Source organism: Montipora capricornis, unplaced genomic scaffold, assembly GCF_036669925.1.
Source record: "Montipora capricornis isolate CH-2021 unplaced genomic scaffold, ASM3666992v2 scaffold_7, whole genome shotgun sequence".
Lineage (NCBI taxonomy): Eukaryota > Metazoa > Cnidaria > Anthozoa > Scleractinia > Acroporidae > Montipora > Montipora capricornis.
The window spans coordinates 47,579-71,524 of NW_027180263.1; the positions used below are offsets into that span (position 1 = coordinate 47,579).

General features: G+C 40.9%; 2 protein-coding genes across 2 annotated transcripts; one reads left to right on the forward strand and one right to left on the reverse strand.

The window, feature by feature from the left end:
- The first annotated feature begins 10,383 nt into the window (after positions 1–10,383).
- On the forward strand, positions 10,384–13,007 carry LOC138036930 (uncharacterized). Its single transcript, XM_068882959.1, has 8 exons — positions 10,384–10,452; positions 11,397–11,429; positions 11,553–11,585; positions 11,709–11,741; positions 11,886–11,906; positions 12,422–12,496; positions 12,640–12,699; positions 12,913–13,007. The coding sequence occupies exons 1-8, from the start codon at positions 10,443–10,445 to the stop codon at positions 13,005–13,007; spliced, it is 360 nt and encodes a 119-aa protein (XP_068739060.1). The 5' UTR covers positions 10,384–10,442.
- Positions 13,008–14,912: 1,905 nt separating this feature from the next.
- On the reverse strand, positions 14,913–22,278 carry LOC138036926 (uncharacterized). The gene is made up of 7 exons (XM_068882956.1): positions 21,846–22,278; positions 21,627–21,730; positions 19,392–19,606; positions 18,757–19,060; positions 17,847–17,939; positions 16,740–16,873; positions 14,913–16,247 (listed from the first exon to the last, which is right to left on the reverse strand). Exons 1-7 carry the CDS (start codon positions 22,261–22,263, stop codon positions 15,767–15,769), a joined length of 1,749 nt encoding a protein of 582 aa, XP_068739057.1. The 5' UTR covers positions 22,264–22,278; the 3' UTR covers positions 14,913–15,766.
- Positions 22,279–23,946: the final 1,668 nt, after the last annotated feature.

Genomic DNA, 23,946 nt, shown 5'->3' on the forward strand with positions numbered 1-23,946 from the left:
GTGTCTATGACGTCAAGAGCTCCTGACCAGACTCCGAGCAGTCATTGAGCCATTGTAAGCCCACTGGTTAAGCTCGCAGTAAGCTTTCAAAGTTGTCCAAACATTGCGCTCGACTTAAATACTAAACAATCAACGTCACAGCGGCCATTGGTCGAGTAAATTTCGGAATTAACGGCTCTTATTTAAAAGATTTCAAGGTCGACACTGTGTCTATGACGTCAAGAGCTCCTGACCAGACTCCGAGCAGTCATTGAGCCATTGTAAGCCCACTGGTTAAGCTCGCAGTAAGCTTTCAAAGTTGTCCAAACATTGCGCTCGACTTAAATACTAAACAATCAACGTCACAGCGGCCATTGGTCGACTAAATTTCGGAATTAACGGCTCTTATTTAAAAGATTTCAAGGTCGACACTGTGTCTATGACGTCAAGAGCTCCTGACCAGACTCCGAGCAGTCATTGAGCCATTGTAAGCCCACTGGTTAAGCTCGCAGTAAGCTTTCAAAGTTGTCCAAACATTGCGCTCGACTTAAATACTAAACAATCAACGTCACAGCGGCCATTGGTCGACTAAATTTCGGAATTAACGGCTCTTATTTAAAAGATTTCAAGGTCGACACTGTGTCTATGACGTCAAGAGCTCCTGACCAGACTCCGAGCAGTCATTGAGCCATTGTAAGCCCACTGGTTAAGCTCGCAGTAAGCTTTCAAAGTTGTCCAAACATTGCGCTCGACTTAAATACTAAACAATCAACGTCACAGCGGCCATTGGTCGAGTAAATTTCGGAATTAACGGCTCTTATTTAAAAGATTTCAAGGTCGACACTGTGTCTATGACGTCAAGAGCTCCTGACCAGACTCCGAGCAGTCATTGAGCCATTGTAAGCCCACTGGTTAAGCTCGCAGTAAGCTTTCAAAGTTGTCCAAACATTGCGCTCGACTTAAATACTAAACAATCAACGTCACAGCGGCCATTGGTCGAGTAAATTTCGGAATTAACGGCTCTTATTTAAAAGATTTCAAGGTCGACACTGTGTCTATGACGTCAAGAGCTCCTGACCAGACTCCGAGCAGTCATTGAGCCATTGTAAGCCCACTGGTTAAGCTCGCAGTAAGCTTTCAAAGTTGTCCAAACATTGCGCTCGACTTAAATACTAAACAATCAACGTCACAGCGGCCATTGGTCGAGTAAATTTCGGAATTAACGGCTCTTATTTAAAAGATTTCAAGGTCGACACTGTGTCTATGACGTCAAGAGCTCCTGACCAGACTCCGAGCAGTCATTGAGCCATTGTAAGCCCACTGGTTAAGCTCGCAGTAAGCTTTCAAAGTTGTCCAAACATTGCGCTCGACTTAAATACTACATTCAACGTCACAGCGGCCATTGGTCGAGTAAATTTCGGAATTAACGGCTCTTATTTAAAAGATTTCAAGGTCGACACTGTGTCTATGACGTCAAGAGCTCCTGACCAGACTCCGAGCAGTCATTGAGCCATTGTAAGCCCACTGGTTAAGCTCGCAGTAAGCTTTCAAAGTTGTCCAAACATTGCGCTCGACTTAAATACTAAACAATCAACGTCACAGTGGCCATTGGTCGAGTAAATTTCGGAATTAACGGCTCTTATTTAAAAGATTTCAAGGTCGACACTGTGTCTATGACGTCAAGAGCTCCTGACCAGAGTCCGAGCAGTCATTGAGCCATTGTAAGCCCACTGGTTAAGCTCGCAGTAAGCTTTCAAAGTTGTCCAAACATTGCGCTCGACTTAAATACTACATTCAACGTCACAGCGGCCATTGGTCGAGTAAATTTCGGAATTAACGGCTCTTATTTAAAAGATTTCAAGGTCGACACTGTGTCTATGACGTCAAGAGCTCCTGACCAGACTCCGAGCAGTCATTGAGCCATTGTAAGCCCACTGGTTAAGCTCGCAGTAAGCTTTCAAAGTTGTCCAAACATTGCGCTCGACTTAAATACTAAACAATCAACGTCACAGTGGCCATTGGTCGAGTAAATTTCGGAATTAACGGCTCTTATTTAAAAGATTTCAAGGTCGACACTGTGTCTATGACGTCAAGAGCTCCTGACCAGACTCCGAGCAGTCATTGAGCCATTGTAAGCCCACTGGTTAAGCTCGCAGTAAGCTTTCAAAGTTGTCCAAACATTGCGCTCGACTTAAATACTAAACAATCAACGTCACAGCGGCCATTGGTCGACTAAATTTCGGAATTAACGGCTCTTATTTAAAAGATTTCAAGGTCGACACTGTGTCTATGACGTCAAGAGCTCCTGACCAGACTCCGAGCAGTCATTGAGCCATTGTAAGCCCACTGGTTAAGCTCGCAGTAAGCTTTCAAAGTTGTCCAAACATTGCGCTCGACTTAAATACTAAACAATCAACGTCACAGCGGCCATTGGTCGAGTAAATTTCGGAATTAACGGCTCTTATTTAAAAGATTTCAAGGTCGACACTGTGTCTATGACGTCAAGAGCTCCTGACCAGACTCCGAGCAGTCATTGAGCCATTGTAAGCCCACTGGTTAAGCTCGCAGTAAGCTTTCAAAGTTGTCCAAACATTGCGCTCGACTTAAATACTAAACAATCAACGTCACAGCGGCCATTGGTCGACTAAATTTCGGAATTAACGGCTCTTATTTAAAAGATTTCAAGGTCGACACTGTGTCTATGACGTCAAGAGCTCCTGACCAGACTCCGAGCAGTCATTGAGCCATTGTAAGCCCACTGGTTAAGCTCGCAGTAAGCTTTCAAAGTTGTCCAAACATTGCGCTCGACTTAAATACTAAACAATCAACGTCACAGCGGCCATTGGTCGAGTAAATTTCGGAATTAACGGCTCTTATTTAAAAGATTTCAAGGTCGACACTGTGTCTATGACGTCAAGAGCTCCTGACCAGACTCCGAGCAGTCATTGAGCCATTGTAAGCCCACTGGTTAAGCTCGCAGTAAGCTTTCAAAGTTGTCCAAACATTGCGCTCGACTTAAATACTAAACAATCAACGTCACAGCGGCCATTGGTCGACTAAATTTCGGAATTAACGGCTCTTATTTAAAAGATTTCAAGGTCGACACTGTGTCTATGACGTCAAGAGCTCCTGACCAGACTCCGAGCAGTCATTGAGCCATTGTAAGCCCACTGGTTAAGCTCGCAGTAAGCTTTCAAAGTTGTCCAAACATTGCGCTCGACTTAAATACTACATTCAACGTCACAGCGGCCATTGGTCGAGTAAATTTCGGAATTAACGGCTCTTATTTAAAAGATTTCAAGGTCGACACTGTGTCTATGACGTCAAGAGCTCCTGACCAGACTCCGAGCAGTCATTGAGCCATTGTAAGCCCACTGGTTAAGCTCGCAGTAAGCTTTCAAAGTTGTCCAAACATTGCGCTCGACTTAAATACTAAACAATCAACGTCACAGTGGCCATTGGTCGAGTAAATTTCGGAATTAACGGCTCTTATTTAAAAGATTTCAAGGTCGACACTGTGTCTATGACGTCAAGAGCTCCTGACCAGAGTCCGAGCAGTCATTGAGCCATTGTAAGCCCACTGGTTAAGCTCGCAGTAAGCTTTCAAAGTTGTCCAAACATTGCGCTCGACTTAAATACTACATTCAACGTCACAGCGGCCATTGGTCGAGTAAATTTCGGAATTAACGGCTCTTATTTAAAAGATTTCAAGGTCGACACTGTGTCTATGACGTCAAGAGCTCCTGACCAGACTCCGAGCAGTCATTGAGCCATTGTAAGCCCACTGGTTAAGCTCGCAGTAAGCTTTCAAAGTTGTCCAAACATTGCGCTCGACTTAAATACTAAACAATCAACGTCACAGCGGCCATTGGTCGAGTAAATTTCGGAATTAACGGCTCTTATTTAAAAGATTTCAAGGTCGACACTGTGTCTATGACGTCAAGAGCTCCTGACCAGACTCCGAGCAGTCATTGAGCCATTGTAAGCCCACTGGTTAAGCTCGCAGTAAGCTTTCAAAGTTGTCCAAACATTGCGCTCGACTTAAATACTAAACAATCAACGTCACAGCGGCCATTGGTCGAGTAAATTTCGGAATTAACGGCTCTTATTTAAAAGATTTCAAGGTCGACACTGTGTCTATGACGTCAAGAGCTCCTGACCAGACTCCGAGCAGTCATTGAGCCATTGTAAGCCCACTGGTTAAGCTCGCAGTAAGCTTTCAAAGTTGTCCAAACATTGCGCTCGACTTAAATACTAAACAATCAACGTCACAGTGGCCATTGGTCGAGTAAATTTCGGAATTAACGGCTCTTATTTAAAAGATTTCAAGGTCGACACTGTGTCTATGACGTCAAGAGCTCCTGACCAGACTCCGAGCAGTCATTGAGCCATTGTAAGCCCACTGGTTAAGCTCGCAGTAAGCTTTCAAAGTTGTCCAAACATTGCGCTCGACTTAAATACTAAACAATCAACGTCACAGCGGCCATTGGTCGAGTAAATTTCGGAATTAACGGCTCTTATTTAAAAGATTTCAAGGTCGACACTGTGTCTATGACGTCAAGAGCTCCTGACCAGACTCCGAGCAGTCATTGAGCCATTGTAAGCCCACTGGTTAAGCTCGCAGTAAGCTTTCAAAGTTGTCCAAACATTGCGCTCGACTTAAATACTAAACATTCAACGTCACAGCGGCCATTGGTCGACTAAATTTCGGAATTAACGGCTCTTATTTAAAAGATTTCAAGGTCGACACTGTGTCTATGACGTCAAGAGCTCCTGACCAGACTCCGAGCAGTCATTGAGCCATTGTAAGCCCACTGGTTAAGCTCGCAGTAAGCTTTCAAAGTTGTCCAAACATTGCGCTCGACTTAAATACTAAACAATCAACGTCACAGTGGCCATTGGTCGAGTAAATTTCGGAATTAACGGCTCTTATTTAAAAGATTTCAAGGTCGACACTGTGTCTATGACGTCAAGAGCTCCTGACCAGAGTCCGAGCAGTCATTGAGCCATTGTAAGCCCACTGGTTAAGCTCGCAGTAAGCTTTCAAAGTTGTCCAAACATTGCGCTCGACTTAAATACTACATTCAACGTCACAGCGGCCATTGGTCGAGTAAATTTCGGAATTAACGGCTCTTATTTAAAAGATTTCAAGGTCGACACTGTGTCTATGACGTCAAGAGCTCCTGACCAGACTCCGAGCAGTCATTGAGCCATTGTAAGCCCACTGGTTAAGCTCGCAGTAAGCTTTCAAAGTTGTCCAAACATTGCGCTCGACTTAAATACTAAACAATCAACGTCACAGTGGCCATTGGTCGAGTAAATTTCGGAATTAACGGCTCTTATTTAAAAGATTTCAAGGTCGACACTGTGTCTATGACGTCAAGAGCTCCTGACCAGACTCCGAGCAGTCATTGAGCCATTGTAAGCCCACTGGTTAAGCTCGCAGTAAGCTTTCAAAGTTGTCCAAACATTGCGCTCGACTTAAATACTAAACAATCAACGTCACAGCGGCCATTGGTCGACTAAATTTCGGAATTAACGGCTCTTATTTAAAAGATTTCAAGGTCGACACTGTGTCTATGACGTCAAGAGCTCCTGACCAGACTCCGAGCAGTCATTGAGCCATTGTAAGCCCACTGGTTAAGCTCGCAGTAAGCTTTCAAAGTTGTCCAAACATTGCGCTCGACTTAAATACTAAACAATCAACGTCACAGCGGCCATTGGTCGACTAAATTTCGGAATTAACGGCTCTTATTTAAAAGATTTCAAGGTCGACACTGTGTCTATGACGTCAAGAGCTCCTGACCAGACTCCGAGCAGTCATTGAGCCATTGTAAGCCCACTGGTTAAGCTCGCAGTAAGCTTTCAAAGTTGTCCAAACATTGCGCTCGACTTAAATACTACATTCAACGTCACAGCGGCCATTGGTCGACTAAATTTCGGAATTAACGGCTCTTATTTAAAAGATTTCAAGGTCGACACTGTGTCTATGACGTCAAGAGCTCCTGACCAGACTCCGAGCAGTCATTGAGCCATTGTAAGCCCACTGGTTAAGCTCGCAGTAAGCTTTCAAAGTTGTCCAAACATTGCGCTCGACTTAAATACTAAACAATCAACGTCACAGTGGCCATTGGTCGAGTAAATTTCGGAATTAACGGCTCTTATTTAAAAGATTTCAAGGTCGACACTGTGTCTATGACGTCAAGAGCTCCTGACCAGACTCCGAGCAGTCATTGAGCCATTGTAAGCCCACTGGTTAAGCTCGCAGTAAGCTTTCAAAGTTGTCCAAACATTGCGCTCGACTTAAATACTAAACAATCAACGTCACAGCGGCCATTGGTCGACTAAATTTCGGAATTAACGGCTCTTATTTAAAAGATTTCAAGGTCGACACTGTGTCTATGACGTCAAGAGCTCCTGACCAGACTCCGAGCAGTCATTGAGCCATTGTAAGCCCACTGGTTAAGCTCGCAGTAAGCTTTCAAAGTTGTCCAAACATTGCGCTCGACTTAAATACTAAACAATCAACGTCACAGCGGCCATTGGTCGAGTAAATTTCGGAATTAACGGCTCTTATTTAAAAGATTTCAAGGTCGACACTGTGTCTATGACGTCAAGAGCTCCTGACCAGAGTCCGAGCAGTCATTGAGCCATTGTAAGCCCACTGGTTAAGCTCGCAGTAAGCTTTCAAAGTTGTCCAAACATTGCGCTCGACTTAAATACTACATTCAACGTCACAGCGGCCATTGGTCGAGTAAATTTCGGAATTAACGGCTCTTATTTAAAAGATTTCAAGGTCGACACTGTGTCTATGACGTCAAGAGCTCCTGACCAGACTCCGAGCAGTCATTGAGCCATTGTAAGCCCACTGGTTAAGCTCGCAGTAAGCTTTCAAAGTTGTCCAAACATTGCGCTCGACTTAAATACTAAACAATCAACGTCACAGTGGCCATTGGTCGAGTAAATTTCGGAATTAACGGCTCTTATTTAAAAGATTTCAAGGTCGACACTGTGTCTATGACGTCAAGAGCTCCTGACCAGACTCCGAGCAGTCATTGAGCCATTGTAAGCCCACTGGTTAAGCTCGCAGTAAGCTTTCAAAGTTGTCCAAACATTGCGCTCGACTTAAATACTACATTCAACGTCACAGCGGCCATTGGTCGAGTAAATTTCGGAATTAACGGCTCTTATTTAAAAGATTTCAAGGTCGACACTGTGTCTATGACGTCAAGAGCTCCTGACCAGACTCCGAGCAGTCATTGAGCCATTGTAAGCCCACTGGTTAAGCTCGCAGTAAGCTTTCAAAGTTGTCCAAACATTGCGCTCGACTTAAATACTAAACAATCAACGTCACAGTGGCCATTGGTCGAGTAAATTTCGGAATTAACGGCTCTTATTTAAAAGATTTCAAGGTCGACACTGTGTCTATGACGTCAAGAGCTCCTGACCAGAGTCCGAGCAGTCATTGAGCCATTGTAAGCCCACTGGTTAAGCTCGCAGTAAGCTTTCAAAGTTGTCCAAACATTGCGCTCGACTTAAATACTACATTCAACGTCACAGCGGCCATTGGTCGAGTAAATTTCGGAATTAACGGCTCTTATTTAAAAGATTTCAAGGTCGACACTGTGTCTATGACGTCAAGAGCTCCTGACCAGACTCCGAGCAGTCATTGAGCCATTGTAAGCCCACTGGTTAAGCTCGCAGTAAGCTTTCAAAGTTGTCCAAACATTGCGCTCGACTTAAATACTAAACAATCAACGTCACAGTGGCCATTGGTCGAGTAAATTTCGGAATTAACGGCTCTTATTTAAAAGATTTCAAGGTCGACACTGTGTCTATGACGTCAAGAGCTCCTGACCAGACTCCGAGCAGTCATTGAGCCATTGTAAGCCCACTGGTTAAGCTCGCAGTAAGCTTTCAAAGTTGTCCAAACATTGCGCTCGACTTAAATACTAAACAATCAACGTCACAGCGGCCATTGGTCGACTAAATTTCGGAATTAACGGCTCTTATTTAAAAGATTTCAAGGTCGACACTGTGTCTATGACGTCAAGAGCTCCTGACCAGACTCCGAGCAGTCATTGAGCCATTGTAAGCCCACTGGTTAAGCTCGCAGTAAGCTTTCAAAGTTGTCCAAACATTGCGCTCGACTTAAATACTAAACAATCAACGTCACAGCGGCCATTGGTCGAGTAAATTTCGGAATTAACGGCTCTTATTTAAAAGATTTCAAGGTCGACACTGTGTCTATGACGTCAAGAGCTCCTGACCAGACTCCGAGCAGTCATTGAGCCATTGTAAGCCCACTGGTTAAGCTCGCAGTAAGCTTTCAAAGTTGTCCAAACATTGCGCTCGACTTAAATACTACATTCAACGTCACAGCGGCCATTGGTCGACTAAATTTCGGAATTAACGGCTCTTATTTAAAAGATTTCAAGGTCGACACTGTGTCTATGACGTCAAGAGCTCCTGACCAGACTCCGAGCAGTCATTGAGCCATTGTAAGCCCACTGGTTAAGCTCGCAGTAAGCTTTCAAAGTTGTCCAAACATTGCGCTCGACTTAAATACTAAACAATCAACGTCACAGTGGCCATTGGTCGAGTAAATTTCGGAATTAACGGCTCTTATTTAAAAGATTTCAAGGTCGACACTGTGTCTATGACGTCAAGAGCTCCTGACCAGACTCCGAGCAGTCATTGAGCCATTGTAAGCCCACTGGTTAAGCTCGCAGTAAGCTTTCAAAGTTGTCCAAACATTGCGCTCGACTTAAATACTAAACAATCAACGTCACAGCGGCCATTGGTCGACTAAATTTCGGAATTAACGGCTCTTATTTAAAAGATTTCAAGGTCGACACTGTGTCTATGACGTCAAGAGCTCCTGACCAGAGTCCGAGCAGTCATTGAGCCATTGTAAGCCCACTGGTTAAGCTCGCAGTAAGCTTTCAAAGTTGTCCAAACATTGCGCTCGACTTAAATACTACATTCAACGTCACAGCGGCCATTGGTCGACTAAATTTCGGAATTAACGGCTCTTATTTAAAAGATTTCAAGGTCGACACTGTGTCTATGACGTCAAGAGCTCCTGACCAGACTCCGAGCAGTCATTGAGCCATTGTAAGCCCACTGGTTAAGCTCGCAGTAAGCTTTCAAAGTTGTCCAAACATTGCGCTCGACTTAAATACTAAACAATCAACGTCACAGTGGCCATTGGTCGAGTAAATTTCGGAATTAACGGCTCTTATTTAAAAGATTTCAAGGTCGACACTGTGTCTATGACGTCAAGAGCTCCTGACCAGACTCCGAGCAGTCATTGAGCCATTGTAAGCCCACTGGTTAAGCTCGCAGTAAGCTTTCAAAGTTGTCCAAACATTGCGCTCGACTTAAATACTAAACAATCAACGTCACAGCGGCCATTGGTCGACTAAATTTCGGAATTAACGGCTCTTATTTAAAAGATTTCAAGGTCGACACTGTGTCTATGACGTCAAGAGCTCCTGACCAGACTCCGAGCAGTCATTGAGCCATTGTAAGCCCACTGGTTAAGCTCGCAGTAAGCTTTCAAAGTTGTCCAAACATTGCGCTCGACTTAAATACTACATTCAACGTCACAGCGGCCATTGGTCGACTAAATTTCGGAATTAACGACAGCAAACTATGATATGCAATGAAATATGGCCCTTAACTCCTAGCTTATGCCAGACTGTACTGTTAAGCATAAATGCCAAGCTAAATTGTTTTAGGGTTCTTGTCAGCTGTGTTGATATTGGGAAAACGGGCCGGTTTCGCGGGAAAAACATTACAAATGTACTCATAAGACAAGCAAGTTCCTTTCGCCAAGAAACGGAAAAGTGTAATAATGAACTTTCGCTAAAGTAAAAACCAATTAAAATAAAAGGGAAAGCTTGGATGGCGTAGCAATTGCGGCACGCGCGAAGCTTTACAAATAAGTACAACAAGATGCACTCGACTCTATTTAGCCTAAAATCCCGCGAAGGAATGGCATTTTCTCTTAGCAGCCAGATTGAGCTGAAGTTAAGAGCCACACGAATGCAGTTGATATGAAAATACCTTCATCGATCTTCATCTGAATCAAGGTTTCTCTCAAAAGCCTCTTTAAACACGCTGGGTCAGCCATTACTCTTTATTCCTCGGGGAGGGGATGCCTGGGAAATGGTTTGTTCGTTGCAAGGCCTTGGACGAGGCACGAAAGCGAGTTTTTTGTGGAAAAAACAGAAATTTCGATTCCGACACAAAAACCTCTCTCCCAAACAGCCGAAGATTATCTCCGACATTTCCCGGAGCCTGTCGGAAGTCAAAGCCGAGAAACATCGCGATCGACCGATCGACCGAAATGCAAGGAGCCTGTGTACGAGGGATGCGATTGGAGGAAACGACAGGCAGCGGAATTTTCAAAACACAGCGCCATTATATAGCTAGAGGGAAGTGCGAACATCCAAAAGATGGAATCTAGTAAGTAAGAAAACTGTAGCTAAAATGCTCTTAATGTGGTTTCTTTCTTTCCTGTCTTTTCCCACCGTAAACTGTTCGTTAGATTCGGTCAAGTGAGCGACACGATTTGGCACGTTGTCGAACAGTAGTACCTCTGAAGGCGGTGAGACTTCTTCGTTCATTCCAGTACATTTCCAAATCTCCCACCTTTGCCACTCGATAGAACGCGCTATTGCGTGTACTTGAGCTGATTTTAATAATAATTTCAATCTGAATGATCTCCAAGTGAGAGAAAACGCAAATGACTGGCCTTTTTGGGGCACATTATCGCCTTGCCAGTGGTTTCACTGACGAAGCTTATTTGAACTGGGGAACTGGGGACGCGGAGAAGGACGACAACATATCTCAGGGAACAAGGGAACTTCATACAATTGAAGGGATCAAAAAGTAATTTTGGGTTCAAGGGAACAGAAGCAATTGTTTTAATGAATCAACGACACGCCCCAGCCCCTCCCTGGTAGGGCCTCATTAACGACAACTTTAAGGTGGCTCAAATCAGCAAATCAGTAAGAGAATGAATGTCTTATTTATGACGAAAGTAACCCTCTAATGCTGTTGTCTTGTGATACTAAAGGCCTGGGGTTCTGCAATAATCGCTCAACCAGATGTAGTCATTGACTTGACCCAGCAGGTTACCATGGCAACAAAACAGCCATGTCAGAACCGCCTTTATCTGGTATTTAAATGCTTTTCTATTTCAAATACGAAATCGGGGATTACCATTTGCTATTTGTGAAGAGTGATTTGCAAGCTGTGAACAGTAAAATTCTCTAAAAACTTAACACAAGGAAACAAAACATTCTCCAATGATGTCTATAAATAATTTGATGCACATTTACAATAACTTTGAATTGCCTTTAGTCAAGGATGTGAAAAGCTAACTTTTCCTTTCTCATTACTTCCAGACACAAGTGACCAGCAAGCAGTTATGTCAGTTGGTATGTGATTTTTGAAAAATTTCCAAACACTTTGAAGGCCTCTTACCTTGACATTTGATTAGTACGACCAATAATTAAATAATCTATGAGAAAAGCTAACTTTTCCTTTCTCATTATTTCCAGAGAAAAGTGACCAGCAACCGACCTGTTCAGTTGGTATGTGAGCTTTGAAAATGTTCTAAACACTTTGAGGGCCTCTTACCTTGACATTTCATTAGTACGACCAATAATTAAATAATCTATGAGAAAAGCTAACTTTTCCTTTCTCATTACTTCCAGAGAAAAGTCACCAGCAACCAATCATGCCAGTTGGTATGTGACCTTTGAAAATGTTCCAAACACAATTTGATTAGTACGACTAATAATTAAATAATTTATGCTTGTGTGACTGGAAGAAAGTCTGTTCATTCCATGTAATTATACTAATAATATCAATCTTTTTTCTTTGTTTACTAGAACCACCACCAGATGCTACATGTAAGCCCTTTGATCTTGATATTAGAAGTAACAATGTTTCTTGTCATGTGCGTTTGACTGAACTGGCATTGAAGTGCCTCGTTAATATAATATTGTAATTTATTATTCTTCCAGCAATGCAAAGGTACATCTTCTGAAACTATTTCAATTGTTAAAATTGGGGACCATCATTTCACTATATCTCATGATGATATTCTGCAATGTATACTAGATAGTGGGGAAACTGCCATTTATGGCATAGTTGACAAATTTGAACCTACTACAAACCTGGTGTCCAAAAAATAGGTTTATTATTCATGATGGAAAATCAGATGCATTAATTTTGAATGCACAGGCTTTTATTGGCCTCTTTGAAGTGCCTCGTTATGGGGAGAGAACGTCATGCCATACAATTCTTTCTCTGTGTGCGATAACCTTGCCTGGATAAAGCATGTGCAATAAAGTCCATGTAATGAAGACAATAACATCATTCCTTTCTTGCTTTTTGTAAACTGTTTTATTTGTTCTATAAACAGCACACAAAGAGTTGTCCCCTCAGGAGGGGATGACGCAACCCTTGAGTGACACCAGAATCCCAGAAAAAGAAAATGGTACAAATTCATTTCCTTATTACATTACTGAACTAGTTACTATCATTTGTCATTTGCTTTTCATCGTAACAGTGACAATGCCAACTTCTGTTTGACTTGCTTAACTACAGTCTGCAAGAAATTATATCACTCCTGTTTTCTAGAAAAGGCTGATGGAAAGGACCCAACAAAGGTTCCCCCCAAGGAGCCACACCCGTACACAAGTAAGCATAGAATATTCTTTATATTTACACATGACTACTTATCAAGTGAAGCTAGGATCTATTTCAGATATCATCTCAACATTACAAGTTAACTGCGAAGATCATAGCTTCACTTGCAAAGTGAACCAGCCGACGGTCAGTGACCTGATAACGGTTCACAATTAACATTTTACATGCCAATACAACGGCTATTCTTTTTTCTCTCTTTTTCAGGGTGCTGGCGATGTGGGGGACAGGGGCACATCAGGGCTCAGTGCCCCACCAAACCAAAACATGTAGATAGCGGGAGGGGGGAAGTCGGGGCCTAGGGGTGGAATTCGCGGTAGGGGCGGAAATCGGGGGGCAAGGGGGGGATATAGAGGCGTCATGCGCGGTACAGCACGTGGCAGGATTTTTCGTACAGGAAGAGGCGCGGGCGGCCATCGGGGCAGGGGGAATGGGAGAGGGTTGATGAATTTTATTCGGGGGAGAGTAATCAATATCTATAATTATAAGTAAAGAGACCTTGTCACGTTACAGTCAAGCTCTGTCCGCTGTACTGTTTATTCTTCAGACTGAGAGTTCTGAATTTCTTAGTTCATGCAGAAACATATTTCAGCTCTACATTTAGATTTTTTCCCAAAATGCATCACTGCAAACATGCAACTGCATAGCTTGACTGTAACAGTGCTTGACTCCTCCCTTTACTTTTTATAGATATTGATTATTATTGTTGTGTTATTGTTAAAGTATACAAGTAGATGAATAAAGACATTATTATCGTCATCATCCTTGATTAGATTGAAAACAACCGATAAATAATTCTAGCCAGCCAATGTCTTTCTGTCTTTCTTCATTTACTTATATTGCAATAATTGTTAATTAGAATAAATATTATTATTATTGTAAATATTATTTATGGCCTGCCAGGAGAGACACACCTTTTTAGGAAGGAACCAAAACCACTAATACTTGTTAGCCTTTCATTGGGAACTCATGAATCCTTATCTATTGTGAGGATGTTTGAATTTCGGGAACAGAACAGCCTATTTTCCATTTAGATAAATGACAAGAAATTTAGGCAACTGAAACAATCAATCCAAATTTCCTGTTGATAACATGGACTTTCTTGTGTAAAACAGGGTCCTGTAAGGCATCCACCTTGAATGTACAGTATCATTAAGGTGTGAACAACATTATTCAACTGCTAGTGTCTGTGAAAAACACATGAAGCACTCTTCATTCAGAATTAACCTTCCCAAAGCAACAACTAGAAAGCTAATTATTGAAAATTATCATTCCTCACAATATTAAGGTGAGGTTTTTTTTTCTTGCTCAGAAATTCCTGTTACCATAGTTACAGGACACAAGTATTAAGTTTCTTATTTCATTTGTTTGTTCATATGTGGAATAAAACCAAAAAAGCCATCAAGTCTCTCATTAAGATTTCAACCTTGCATGATATCTCTCATGTTTGGTATCTCTACATACAATAACTTTTATAGAGTAAAATTAGTTATCGATCAGCGAGTATCTGAGTATTTATTGCCCTGTTTTATTTGTTATCGAGAATGAAGTCCTTTGATTGCAGCCCTGCTCTGTGTGTCAGAACAACTAGAAAGCTAATTATTGAAAATTATCATTCCTCACAATATTAAGGTGAGGAATTTTTTTTTTCTTGCTCAGAAATACCTGTTACCATAGTTACAGGACACAAGTATTAAGTTTCTTATCTCTTGCCTTTCTCCTAATAATTGAAACTGTGGTGATATTATTTTCATTTCATTTGTTTGTTCATATGTGGAATAAAACCAAAAAAGCCATCAAGTCTCTCATTAAGATTTCAACCTTGCATGATATCTCTCATGTTTGGTATCTGTACATACAATAACTTTTATAGAGTAAAATTAGTTATCGATCAGCGAGTATCTGAGTATTTATTGCCCTGTTTTATTTGTTATCGAGAATGAAGTCCTTTGATTGCAGCCCTGCTCTGTGTGTCAGAAAGTTTTGAATCGGTTCATAGACCGAATGCATAAATGGCAGCCAAAAAAATTTTCTTTTGTTTATGTGCTATTTAGCCTTAGTAGCCTCGATTGCATGGACAAAATACAAAAGAAATGTTGCTTGAGAGCGAGGCTAGTGAGTCTCATTAGCACATAAACAAAAGAATGCATTTTTGGTCGCCATTTATGCATTTGGTCAATTAAAAAGAATACATGACAACAAAGACCTTATGGTCTCAACCACTGTTTATTTAATATATTTCATATGCTTCCTAATCACTGAACAGAGTGTATGAACACTCAAGCTTGAAACAAAACTTGTGAGCCAATGGGCTCTCGTTTGCACGGTTCAAAACTGGAAATTTCATGCTTCCATTGCAAGGCCAAGCATCTGTGGCCATTGTAGATAATTATGCAAAGATTTTTCATTTTCACTTCATGCAAAATATAGACCATTCTACAGTTGTAGCTAAGCTGCCTGGCTTTAGAATGGAAGCGAGGCTGCCAGTGACCCTGTTTTGATACAAACCTTTGTGCTTTTCTCATGTTAATGTAGACTAATTTGAATCACAACAACACAATTTACATGATAAAAGCAGTTAGGTCTGTATCGATTCAAGGTCACCGGCAGCCTCGCAGCCATTCATAGGCCAGGTCACTGAGCAAACAACTGTAAAATGGCCCATTGCCGTTGTTCCAAGTAAGAATAAACATTTGCATTTGTTTTGTATATGTGCTGTCAATTTAACTGGCTCAATAAAGCAATTACTGGCTCAAATGATGGAGGTGATGTTATTTCAAGTTACTAAGGCTACGTATAAAATCAGCCTGTCATTCACTTGAATTTGGGAAACTGGGACAACCAATTTTGCTTCAACTAAGTTAATTCTTATTCTGCTAGGCCCTCTTGTTTGAAAACATGCACCCTTCAGTCAAGCTCTCATGCTGTTCACAAGAGGAGAAAAAATTGTGGGGTGGAAGCTTTTGTGAATTGATTCTGGACTTAGAGAAGTGAAACTGTTTTTTTGGAAATCAGACGGTTTTTCGCCGTTTGGAGCTTGACTGAAAGACTGCACAGACAGTTACCCTTTCACTGCCTTGTGGATGGTGCGTGTGGAAGTCATGAGTCTGTAGACACCTCCTCGCTTTTTGGAGCCTTGCAATTCCACAGGAACAAGGCTGTCAATGTCTTCCTTCCACTCTTCGACCGAGAGTTCAAGCTTATATAAGTTGGTGCCTATGTGTTTGTAATATAACAGCGTCGCCTCTTTTTGTCTTATGGACTTGACCTGGCCAATGTAAACCACCGGCTTCAGATAGGTGCTTTCCTCTGATACAACGGCGACGAAATCGCCCCTGTTGACTGTCTCATCACCCTCTTCTGGTTCCCCATCGGTTGCAGTTTCCCCTTCATCCAGACGGCCCTCTGCGTAATCTCTGGCTAAGTCGACCGCCATTCGTTTCTTCTGATTTGCTGTGCGGCGATCGTATGTATGTTGCGCTTGTTTTCGCGAATGCCTGAGCGCAGATGCTAGCGAAGCCTTGAGAGAGTCCGTACAGTCCCTGTTAAAATCATAGAACAATGTCTGAGTCATGATATGTAATATTACACTCGAGGGGGGAATGAGAGAACTGAAATTATTGTAGGGTAGTTGACCAAAGACTGAAAAACACTCTGTTTGCCCTCCAAGAATTGCATAATAACTGTTTCCAGTTTCACCTGAGACTGACAATGGTCCCAAGAGAAAATATAAGCAATCAATGCTCTTGCATAATTCTGAAAGTGGCCTACTTACAAACACTTTGTTTAGGTCAGAGACTTAACAAACAAACATGGACATGGGATTCAATTAGCTTGAGCAAACTACCAGCCATCTCTTCGCACGGATGCAAACCAAGTATTCTAGTGCATAGGACTGATTGATGAAAAATAAATTATTGGAATCCTATGTTTTTAAGCTGTTTCATGTGAGTCAAAGAATATATTGACCTCTTGACTCAACTTCCCTAATTTTAAGACTAAAAGTGCCCTCTGAATTACTAAGAATAACTCACGATTTGTCGTACGCCCAAGTGATAAAGGAACTTCTGAGTATGTTTATGGAAGCCAACTTTCCCGTAAGGCCATATAGCACGCTCTTCAAGTGGGCAGAAAAGGAGGCAGCAGTGAAGTGATCACCATTCTTGTTCTGGAGTAAAAAAAAGGGTAGTGCATTTGCATTGGTTGTGTTTTGTTTTGTTGTTTTTTTTTTCATTTTTGAGACCTTTTTCTTATAGAGATCCTTGCCAATGCCACTCACGTGTGTGCAAAACATACACATACATGTTAGGGTGGAAAAAAGAATGAATACTCAAAAAACAAGCAGGGTGATTTTTCTAAAAAAAACACCCTCACAGGGGTGAATCTGTTGGAAAAAAATATCCCAGAGAGGTGTTGTTTCTCTTGAAATCACCCCACAAGTGTCCAGGATCACAAAAAATCACCCCAATTGGGTTGATTTCATATCACGCAAGGGTTAATTTTGCAAATCCACTCACCCCAGAGAGATGTGGTTTTCAGTCAAAAACACCCCACTAGGGTTCCTAATCACAACCGTGAACCTTGATAGGGGTGTACTTTTCACAACAAAACACCTCACTGAAATGTGGTTTCACTTGAAATCACCCCCAAAAGGTGTGAAATTAGGTGCAAAAACCCCACTTGGGACATGAAAATACCTAACAAGGGGTAAATTTTAAAATTACCACACCCTGCAAGGGTAAATGTGCCCAAAAAAACACCCCACCACAGAATTTATCACTGAATTTTACATCCTGAAATAGCTTTTGGGGGTGAAATTTGACTGTGACCAACCCTCAGAAGGACGAAATGTTTTAAAAAACCATCCTTGCTATCGAATTGGGGGTGAAATGTGACTGTGAGCAACCCTCAGATGGACGAAATGTAAAAAAAAGCCATCCTTGCTATCGAATTGGGGGTGAAACAAGAAGATTTAACAGCTTTATACCTCTATGTTAGGGTTAGGGTGCATCCTTGGCTGGGCCAAAGTAGGGGTATTTAAGGCACTTTCCTCACCCCAAAAGTCCAGAAATTGAAATTTCAATTACACAAGATGTGAGAGTATCATTTGGTAAGTTAGTAACACCAGATTAAAGCCTTACCAGCAGGAGGTATCTACCACTGGAATCGGTCACCATATGCGGCCGATAATCTTTTATGTATGACAGAAGCAGTCGACATAGCTCGTCCTGTGGCTGAAAAAGATTAGTGGCATTTACCTGAATGTTTGGTCAATCATCAAACTAAACGGTAAGTCAACACTTTTGATTGCTGAACACACATTGTACAAATTTCTAACAATTTGAGATTGGCATAAATTGCCAGCTAGCCAGTTTGAGAACAGAATCAACATCGATGGATTTCAACAAATGTTTATGGATGGAGCGCTTCATCCATGTCAATCAGTAGAAATTTCAGGTCAATTATCTCAGATCACCATGAGTGTGGCAAATTGTCCCAAAACAGGCTACCCTTTTGTGATGAGATTGATGTAAATAAATTATGCTTATTCTACAAAATTATGCTGAAATGGATCTTGCCCAGAGTACCTGACAAATAAAATAATTAGTGCATATCAGCGACATGTCAACCAGAACCTCACGCTATGATGATACAACTTTACCCTGCGCTAGATGTAAATGTGACACAGAAGGTGGAAAAAACCTTTCTTGCTACAGCCACAAAACTTTGGAACTCTCTACCTATTAATACAAGATCTAGCACCAGTATTATTGCCTTCAAACAGAATTATTGTAATCTTATAAAGAAAGGTTATGCTGGCTTTGATAGCTTTCCCATTTCATAAAATTTTCACTCTTTGAATATTACATTTTACCCTTTTTAATATTTGTAACTTACATGTAGTTTTATATATTTTAGGGGAGGGCCACAAGTTTACCAGTTCTCAACTATAATGTGTCACCCTTGGTAAATCAAGTTATTTATTTATTATTGATTGATTTCTTTATTTACTTACTTAATTTATTGGAACCAAAGAGAAGATTGTCTAACCTGTAGAGCCAGCTCGTCTCGTCCAGAAAACTTCCTTGTCTTGTAGTTATTAAAGTGGAGGACAATGTCCCCACTATCCTTGACAATCAAATAATTCTTCCCAGTGGAGCTCTTTGGGTCAAAGTTACTAGCCTGTTCCCCTGACAGGACTTCCAGGGTCCTTATTTCCAATCCCCGTGCCGGGGGAATAAACACGTACAAGGATAGCATTATTAGGTCACAAAATTCTTTGGCTTTGAACTTCATCGGGCCTGTCAATTCAAACTTTTCTCTTTGCTTGCTAACGGCGGAAACCACTTCCTCCCTTTTTTTAAAGACAAAAGCCAAAAAACAAAAAATGAATAAGGTTCACACAGGTTGGGCTGTCCAGAACAAAGGGAAAGTGAATGATTCAGGTCAAAACTACTGCAGCCAAGAGAGATGTATCTTGCAAACAATGGTTAATCAATTTACTTTAAGTGCCAATTTCTCCTGAAGCTCTAAGCTTCCCTCAAATTAGTGTGACTGGGAACTAACACAATTGTTTGAATCTTAACAATCTGTAGTGTACAGCTAGTTATGCAATATACTGAATACTAATTTTAGTCTATGCCGTCACAGAGTGAGCAAAAAGCAGATTTCATGCTAAGACTAACCAAGGGATCCAGCGATTTTGGGCAGAAAGATCTTCCATCGTGGTTGGCCTTTCCAAATCACCTGCTTTTTGGAGAATTCTGGCTTGCGTTCTGAGTTGGCGGATAATCGGCACCCCTTTGAAGTCAGGAGCATCCTCTTTGTTCACAAATTTTATTGGGTACAGCAGCGAGCTAAGGTGATTTGACACCGTGGCTGAACTGCAATTTCGTTCTTCCTGCAAGGAAACAGAACAGGTTAATTGAGGCTCAAAACAGCCAAAAATCAATAAGTAAATAGAGAAGTGTAAATGAAAGAAAAGCAAAGGAACTTTATTCAAGTGTCTATTAGTTCTACAACTAAATGTGAGCCTGTAATACTTGTGTGTACTGCTCAAAATGGCAAATATTGGAGGGACTGAGTAGTTACTCGCTACACAAGTAAGCATCACAGATAAATTGCGCTACAATTGTGACCCATAACCTTTGCATCTGAGGAATTGTTTTAAAGTAATTTCTCGCCATAAATCAATGGACTTTTTTACATCAGGTCGTGTGCCAACTTGTTTTGATTACACAGGGACAGCTAGTGTATACATTCAACTCACGGAGGATGGAACCCTTTAAACTCTGTTGGTAAGGCAATTTTTTACCATCAGCAGATAGGTAAAAAGTTATATTATCAGAATATTTATCACTGACATGTAGCAGAAATTCATCAAAGGCAAGAGCCTCTGGGTGAAAGTGATCAAGCTTGAAAGTCAAAATTTCACCAACCAAGCAATAAATCAGTGATACAAAAATTTTCCAATTTGTTGGTAATTTCTTTCTTTCAGAAAAAGTATGAAGTCATATTACTAATAATAAAAACAATACTGAAAAAATTGAAGGAACTCAGCCAGATGAGTAATTATAAAAAACTTGAATAAGCATTCTATAGATAAAAAAAAAAAAAACATTGCTGCAAGCTTTCCACCACTAGAGCTGAGGTCTTCAACGGGCAAAATGATGAATGAAGTGAAAATTGGGAGAACATATAGTGAGTTAAAAATGATAACAATCATTGTTATCATTTTCATTTTTATATATTCTCCAAATTTTTACTTCAAGCTTTCAACCACTAGAGCTGAGGTCTTCAACGGGCAAAATGATGAATGAAGTGAAAATTGGGAGAATATATAGTGAGATAAAAATGATAACAATTATTGTTATGAATTTTATTTTTATATTTTCTCCAAATTTTCATGTCATTCATCATTTTGCCCGTTGAAGACCTCAGCTCTAGTGGTCGAAAGTTTGCAGCAATTGTTTATGTGTTTTAACCAGAGAACGCCCGTTCAAGTTTTTTTTTATCAAAAACAATATTATTATTGACTTCTTACCATGCAAAGTTGACTTTTTAACAGCTAGCTATTTATAATTTATCTTTAATTTGATAAAGGCAGCATTGAAAAGAGATTTCAGATTATTATCAGCATAAAGCAAGTTTCAACAGCAGATTGGTAAAAAGATAACACATTGTTGACCATACTATTATTCTTTCTTTGATAAGTCTTGGACCTGATTTGGTTGTGAATGGCCAAGAATATTTTAATCATACCTGTCAGCAATGGGGATTACCTCTGTGTTAAAACCTGAGAAACTTTTTTGGGTTTTGTTAGCTCGTGGTAGGATTAGGTTATTGTTTGATGTTTTCTGCTCTTTTGTTTTCCTAAGGGTTCCATCCTTTGTGAGTTTCACAGGTTTTTACCCCGAGGGTGAGCCCCTGTGTAATCAAAACAAGTTGACACACGACCTGATGTAAAAAGTCCATTGATTTATGGCGAGAAATTACTTTAAAACAATACCTCCGATGCAAAAGTTATGGGTCACAATTGTAGCGCAATTTATCTGTGATGGTTACTTGTGTAGCGAGTAACTCCTCAGTCCCTCCAATGTTCGCCATTTTCAGCAGTTTCTTTACACACAAGTATTACGGGCTCGCATTTTTTACTAAACCGCTGGCAACACAATGCAGGCGCGACGATTTTTGCGATTTCAGTTAAAGTGGGAGTAAATTTTGTGATCTTAATTGATAAAAATTGCAATTGGATGTTTTCGTTAATTTGGAGCCTTTTTCTACAACGCTCTAATTAAACAAAATGGTGGCCATTGATGTGGTTTTCAGTCCCCGGCCGTGAGTGTTGGGTGGTTCACTTAGGCGTTTCCACAAAGGTGTCAAAACTTAATTTACGAAAGCATGTAAAGAATCTCTCTCACCTTTAGAAATTCAACGTAACCTTCGATCAAGGGAGTTCTCAAAAAGCACTCTGGTAAAATTTCTGCATCACGTCCTAACGTATTTTTAACGTAACCCAGAAAGCCTGCAAAGAATAAAAAAAGAGTGGTTGTTAACTAGACTTGTAGCGTCACCCAAATATCGGTCATCACTTAATGTAAACGTGGAAATTAAAGCCAAAAAAAACCAAAGATACTTACAAAGCATTCTCTCTTGAGCCTTGTCGTAAGTGGAAAGGGCCACCGGTGCTTTCTCTCTTTCAAAGTTAACTGTCTGGGTAAAGAATTTCTTTACGGAAGCCAAGAATTTTCGGACTGTCTCGGGTAGCTCATCGAATTTGACGGAATAAGGGGTTTTGCGCTTGTTCCCTCCTGGTGCTGAATTCGGGGTAGATTCCGCGTGAATTTCACCCTCACTGACGTCGTGTTCATCTTCGGATCGGGTTAGGCTCACGTTGGTCGCTTCTTGTTCCTTCGAAGTATAGCAGTCAACGAGTGGTTCTTCCAAGTTTTCTTGTTCGGGCGGGACGGGTAATACCGGGAAATCGTCCACGATTTCGATTAGATGAACTGACGAGTTATCTGCAGCACTGGAGGAGCAAGGCATTTGGTGTTCCATTGCGGAAAAGGTGATTTCAACAAAAAAAATACCCAAGCGAGTGATCTGTTGGCGTCCTCAATGATGATATGGAAGAAATGATTTACTGGTGCGAGAAAAATGCTTTGCGAGCTGCGAGATCACACACACCGACACTGTGTCACACTTTATTTATTCATTATTGCATAACTTCATACTTTCATATAACCGCCCTGTTTGGCGGGAAAAGAAGAAACGCAGCGATTACTGTTTTTCAAAGGTACCAAGCCCGCCTACCTCAATGCATTGGTGTTTTTAATTTCTCAGAGACATACTCAAATACGACACTTTCTGTTCAGTGTACACGTTATGGTACATGAAAGTCCTTGTAATGGAGAGTTTTAAAAGTCTTAGATATTCGTTACAAAGCTGTTATCGCATGACTTTATAACTTCTTTTCTTTTTAGATGTTAATGTTACCCAATAAGGGTGCGTTTGATTGGGAAATCCTGAATTTGGGTCCTCGTATTTCCATTCGAAAGCAAAAGTTGTGGCGGTTTTCACTCATTAAAACCCTTCCTAACATAAATTTCCAAATGGTGAAATCTACGACAAAATCCGATTTCAGATTTTGCGTTCGATTGGAAATCCGAAGATCTAGATCCGGAAGTCCCAGTCGAACGCACAACTTCCCGCCATTCATATTTAATTACCAGTCTTTTCCGAGAGATTTCCAACCGACGTATTTAACGGACGTTTTGCAAATATCGGTGCAATGGAGGATTACGTTAATATTCCAAAGCGATTAATCCTTCAACTTATGAGCAATGAAGACGTATTATCTTCATTGTCGAATTTACCACCGAATATTCAAACGGTTGTTGAAAACTGCACGATGACTATTCGGGAAATTGCTGTTAGTGCAGGAATTACACCACAAGAGGAAAGAAGTTCAAATACTTCCTCGCCTGTAAACAGCTTGCCTGCCACCTCTGGAGTAATGCAAGGTATGGTCATATCTTAGTATTGACTTGATGTTACTGTAGAAGCACAAATGAAATCTCCCCGACTTTGGGTTTACGTTCGAATTTAAATTGTTCTTTCAAGATCGTTCGTTGGTATGCTAAAGTGTTGGTTTCCTGGACATCGACGTATCATCAAAAGAGAATTGAAAAGAGAATTGTAACTACAACTAATTTGACCGCAGTTTTATAGAACAACTCTGATGTGGAAAACCAAATTGACTGGTCTTATTAACAATTGCTCGTTCGTGTATTTCAAAACAATTCTTTATGCAAAATTTGGGGGCCAAACAAACATTAAGTGTATTATGAGGAATGATAAAGTAGAGAATGGCCAATTTTTCCTCCTTTCAAAGCAACTGCAAAAGTGAACTTTCAATCTAAAGTTTCGCTTCAACGGTTTTTATAAATAAAAGGGTGTAACCACACAAAGCAAGTATGAAAGCATTATTGTATTGGCTTTTCCAAACTTTATTTAAACGAAAGAAATACTGACTTCTTAGACAAGTACCTCACCACACTAACTAATTGCCTTTCTTGGCAGTCTCAGTTAGAGGTCTTTGGACAAATATGTTGCTTGAGAAAAATAGATCTGTGATTGTCCCACAATTCACTACAGTAGTCAAAACAGAATAGAATACGAGCTTGGTAAAATGTTATTTAAGTTTCGCGAGGAACAAGGTCACTGGCGAACTGGTCTTAG

Coding starts and splice junctions, on each gene's coding strand:
- LOC138036930 (XM_068882959.1), top strand. Junction 12,497..12,639: donor AATCCCAGAAAAAGAAAATG/GTACAAATTCAT, acceptor CCTGTTTTCTAG/AAAAGGCTGATGGAAAGGAC. Junction 12,700..12,912: donor GGAGCCACACCCGTACACAA/GTAAGCATAGAA, acceptor TCTCTTTTTCAG/GGTGCTGGCGATGTGGGGGA.
- LOC138036926 (XM_068882956.1), bottom strand. CDS start 22,263: ATGGAACACCAAATGCCTTGCTCCTCCAGTGCTGCAGATAACTCGTCA. Junction 19,061..19,391: donor CAAAATCGCTGGATCCCTTG/GTTAGTCTTAGC, acceptor CTTTAAAAAAAG/GGAGGAAGTGGTTTCCGCCG. Junction 17,940..18,756: donor GAGACGAGCTGGCTCTACAG/GTTAGACAATCT, acceptor AATCTTTTTCAG/CCACAGGACGAGCTATGTCG.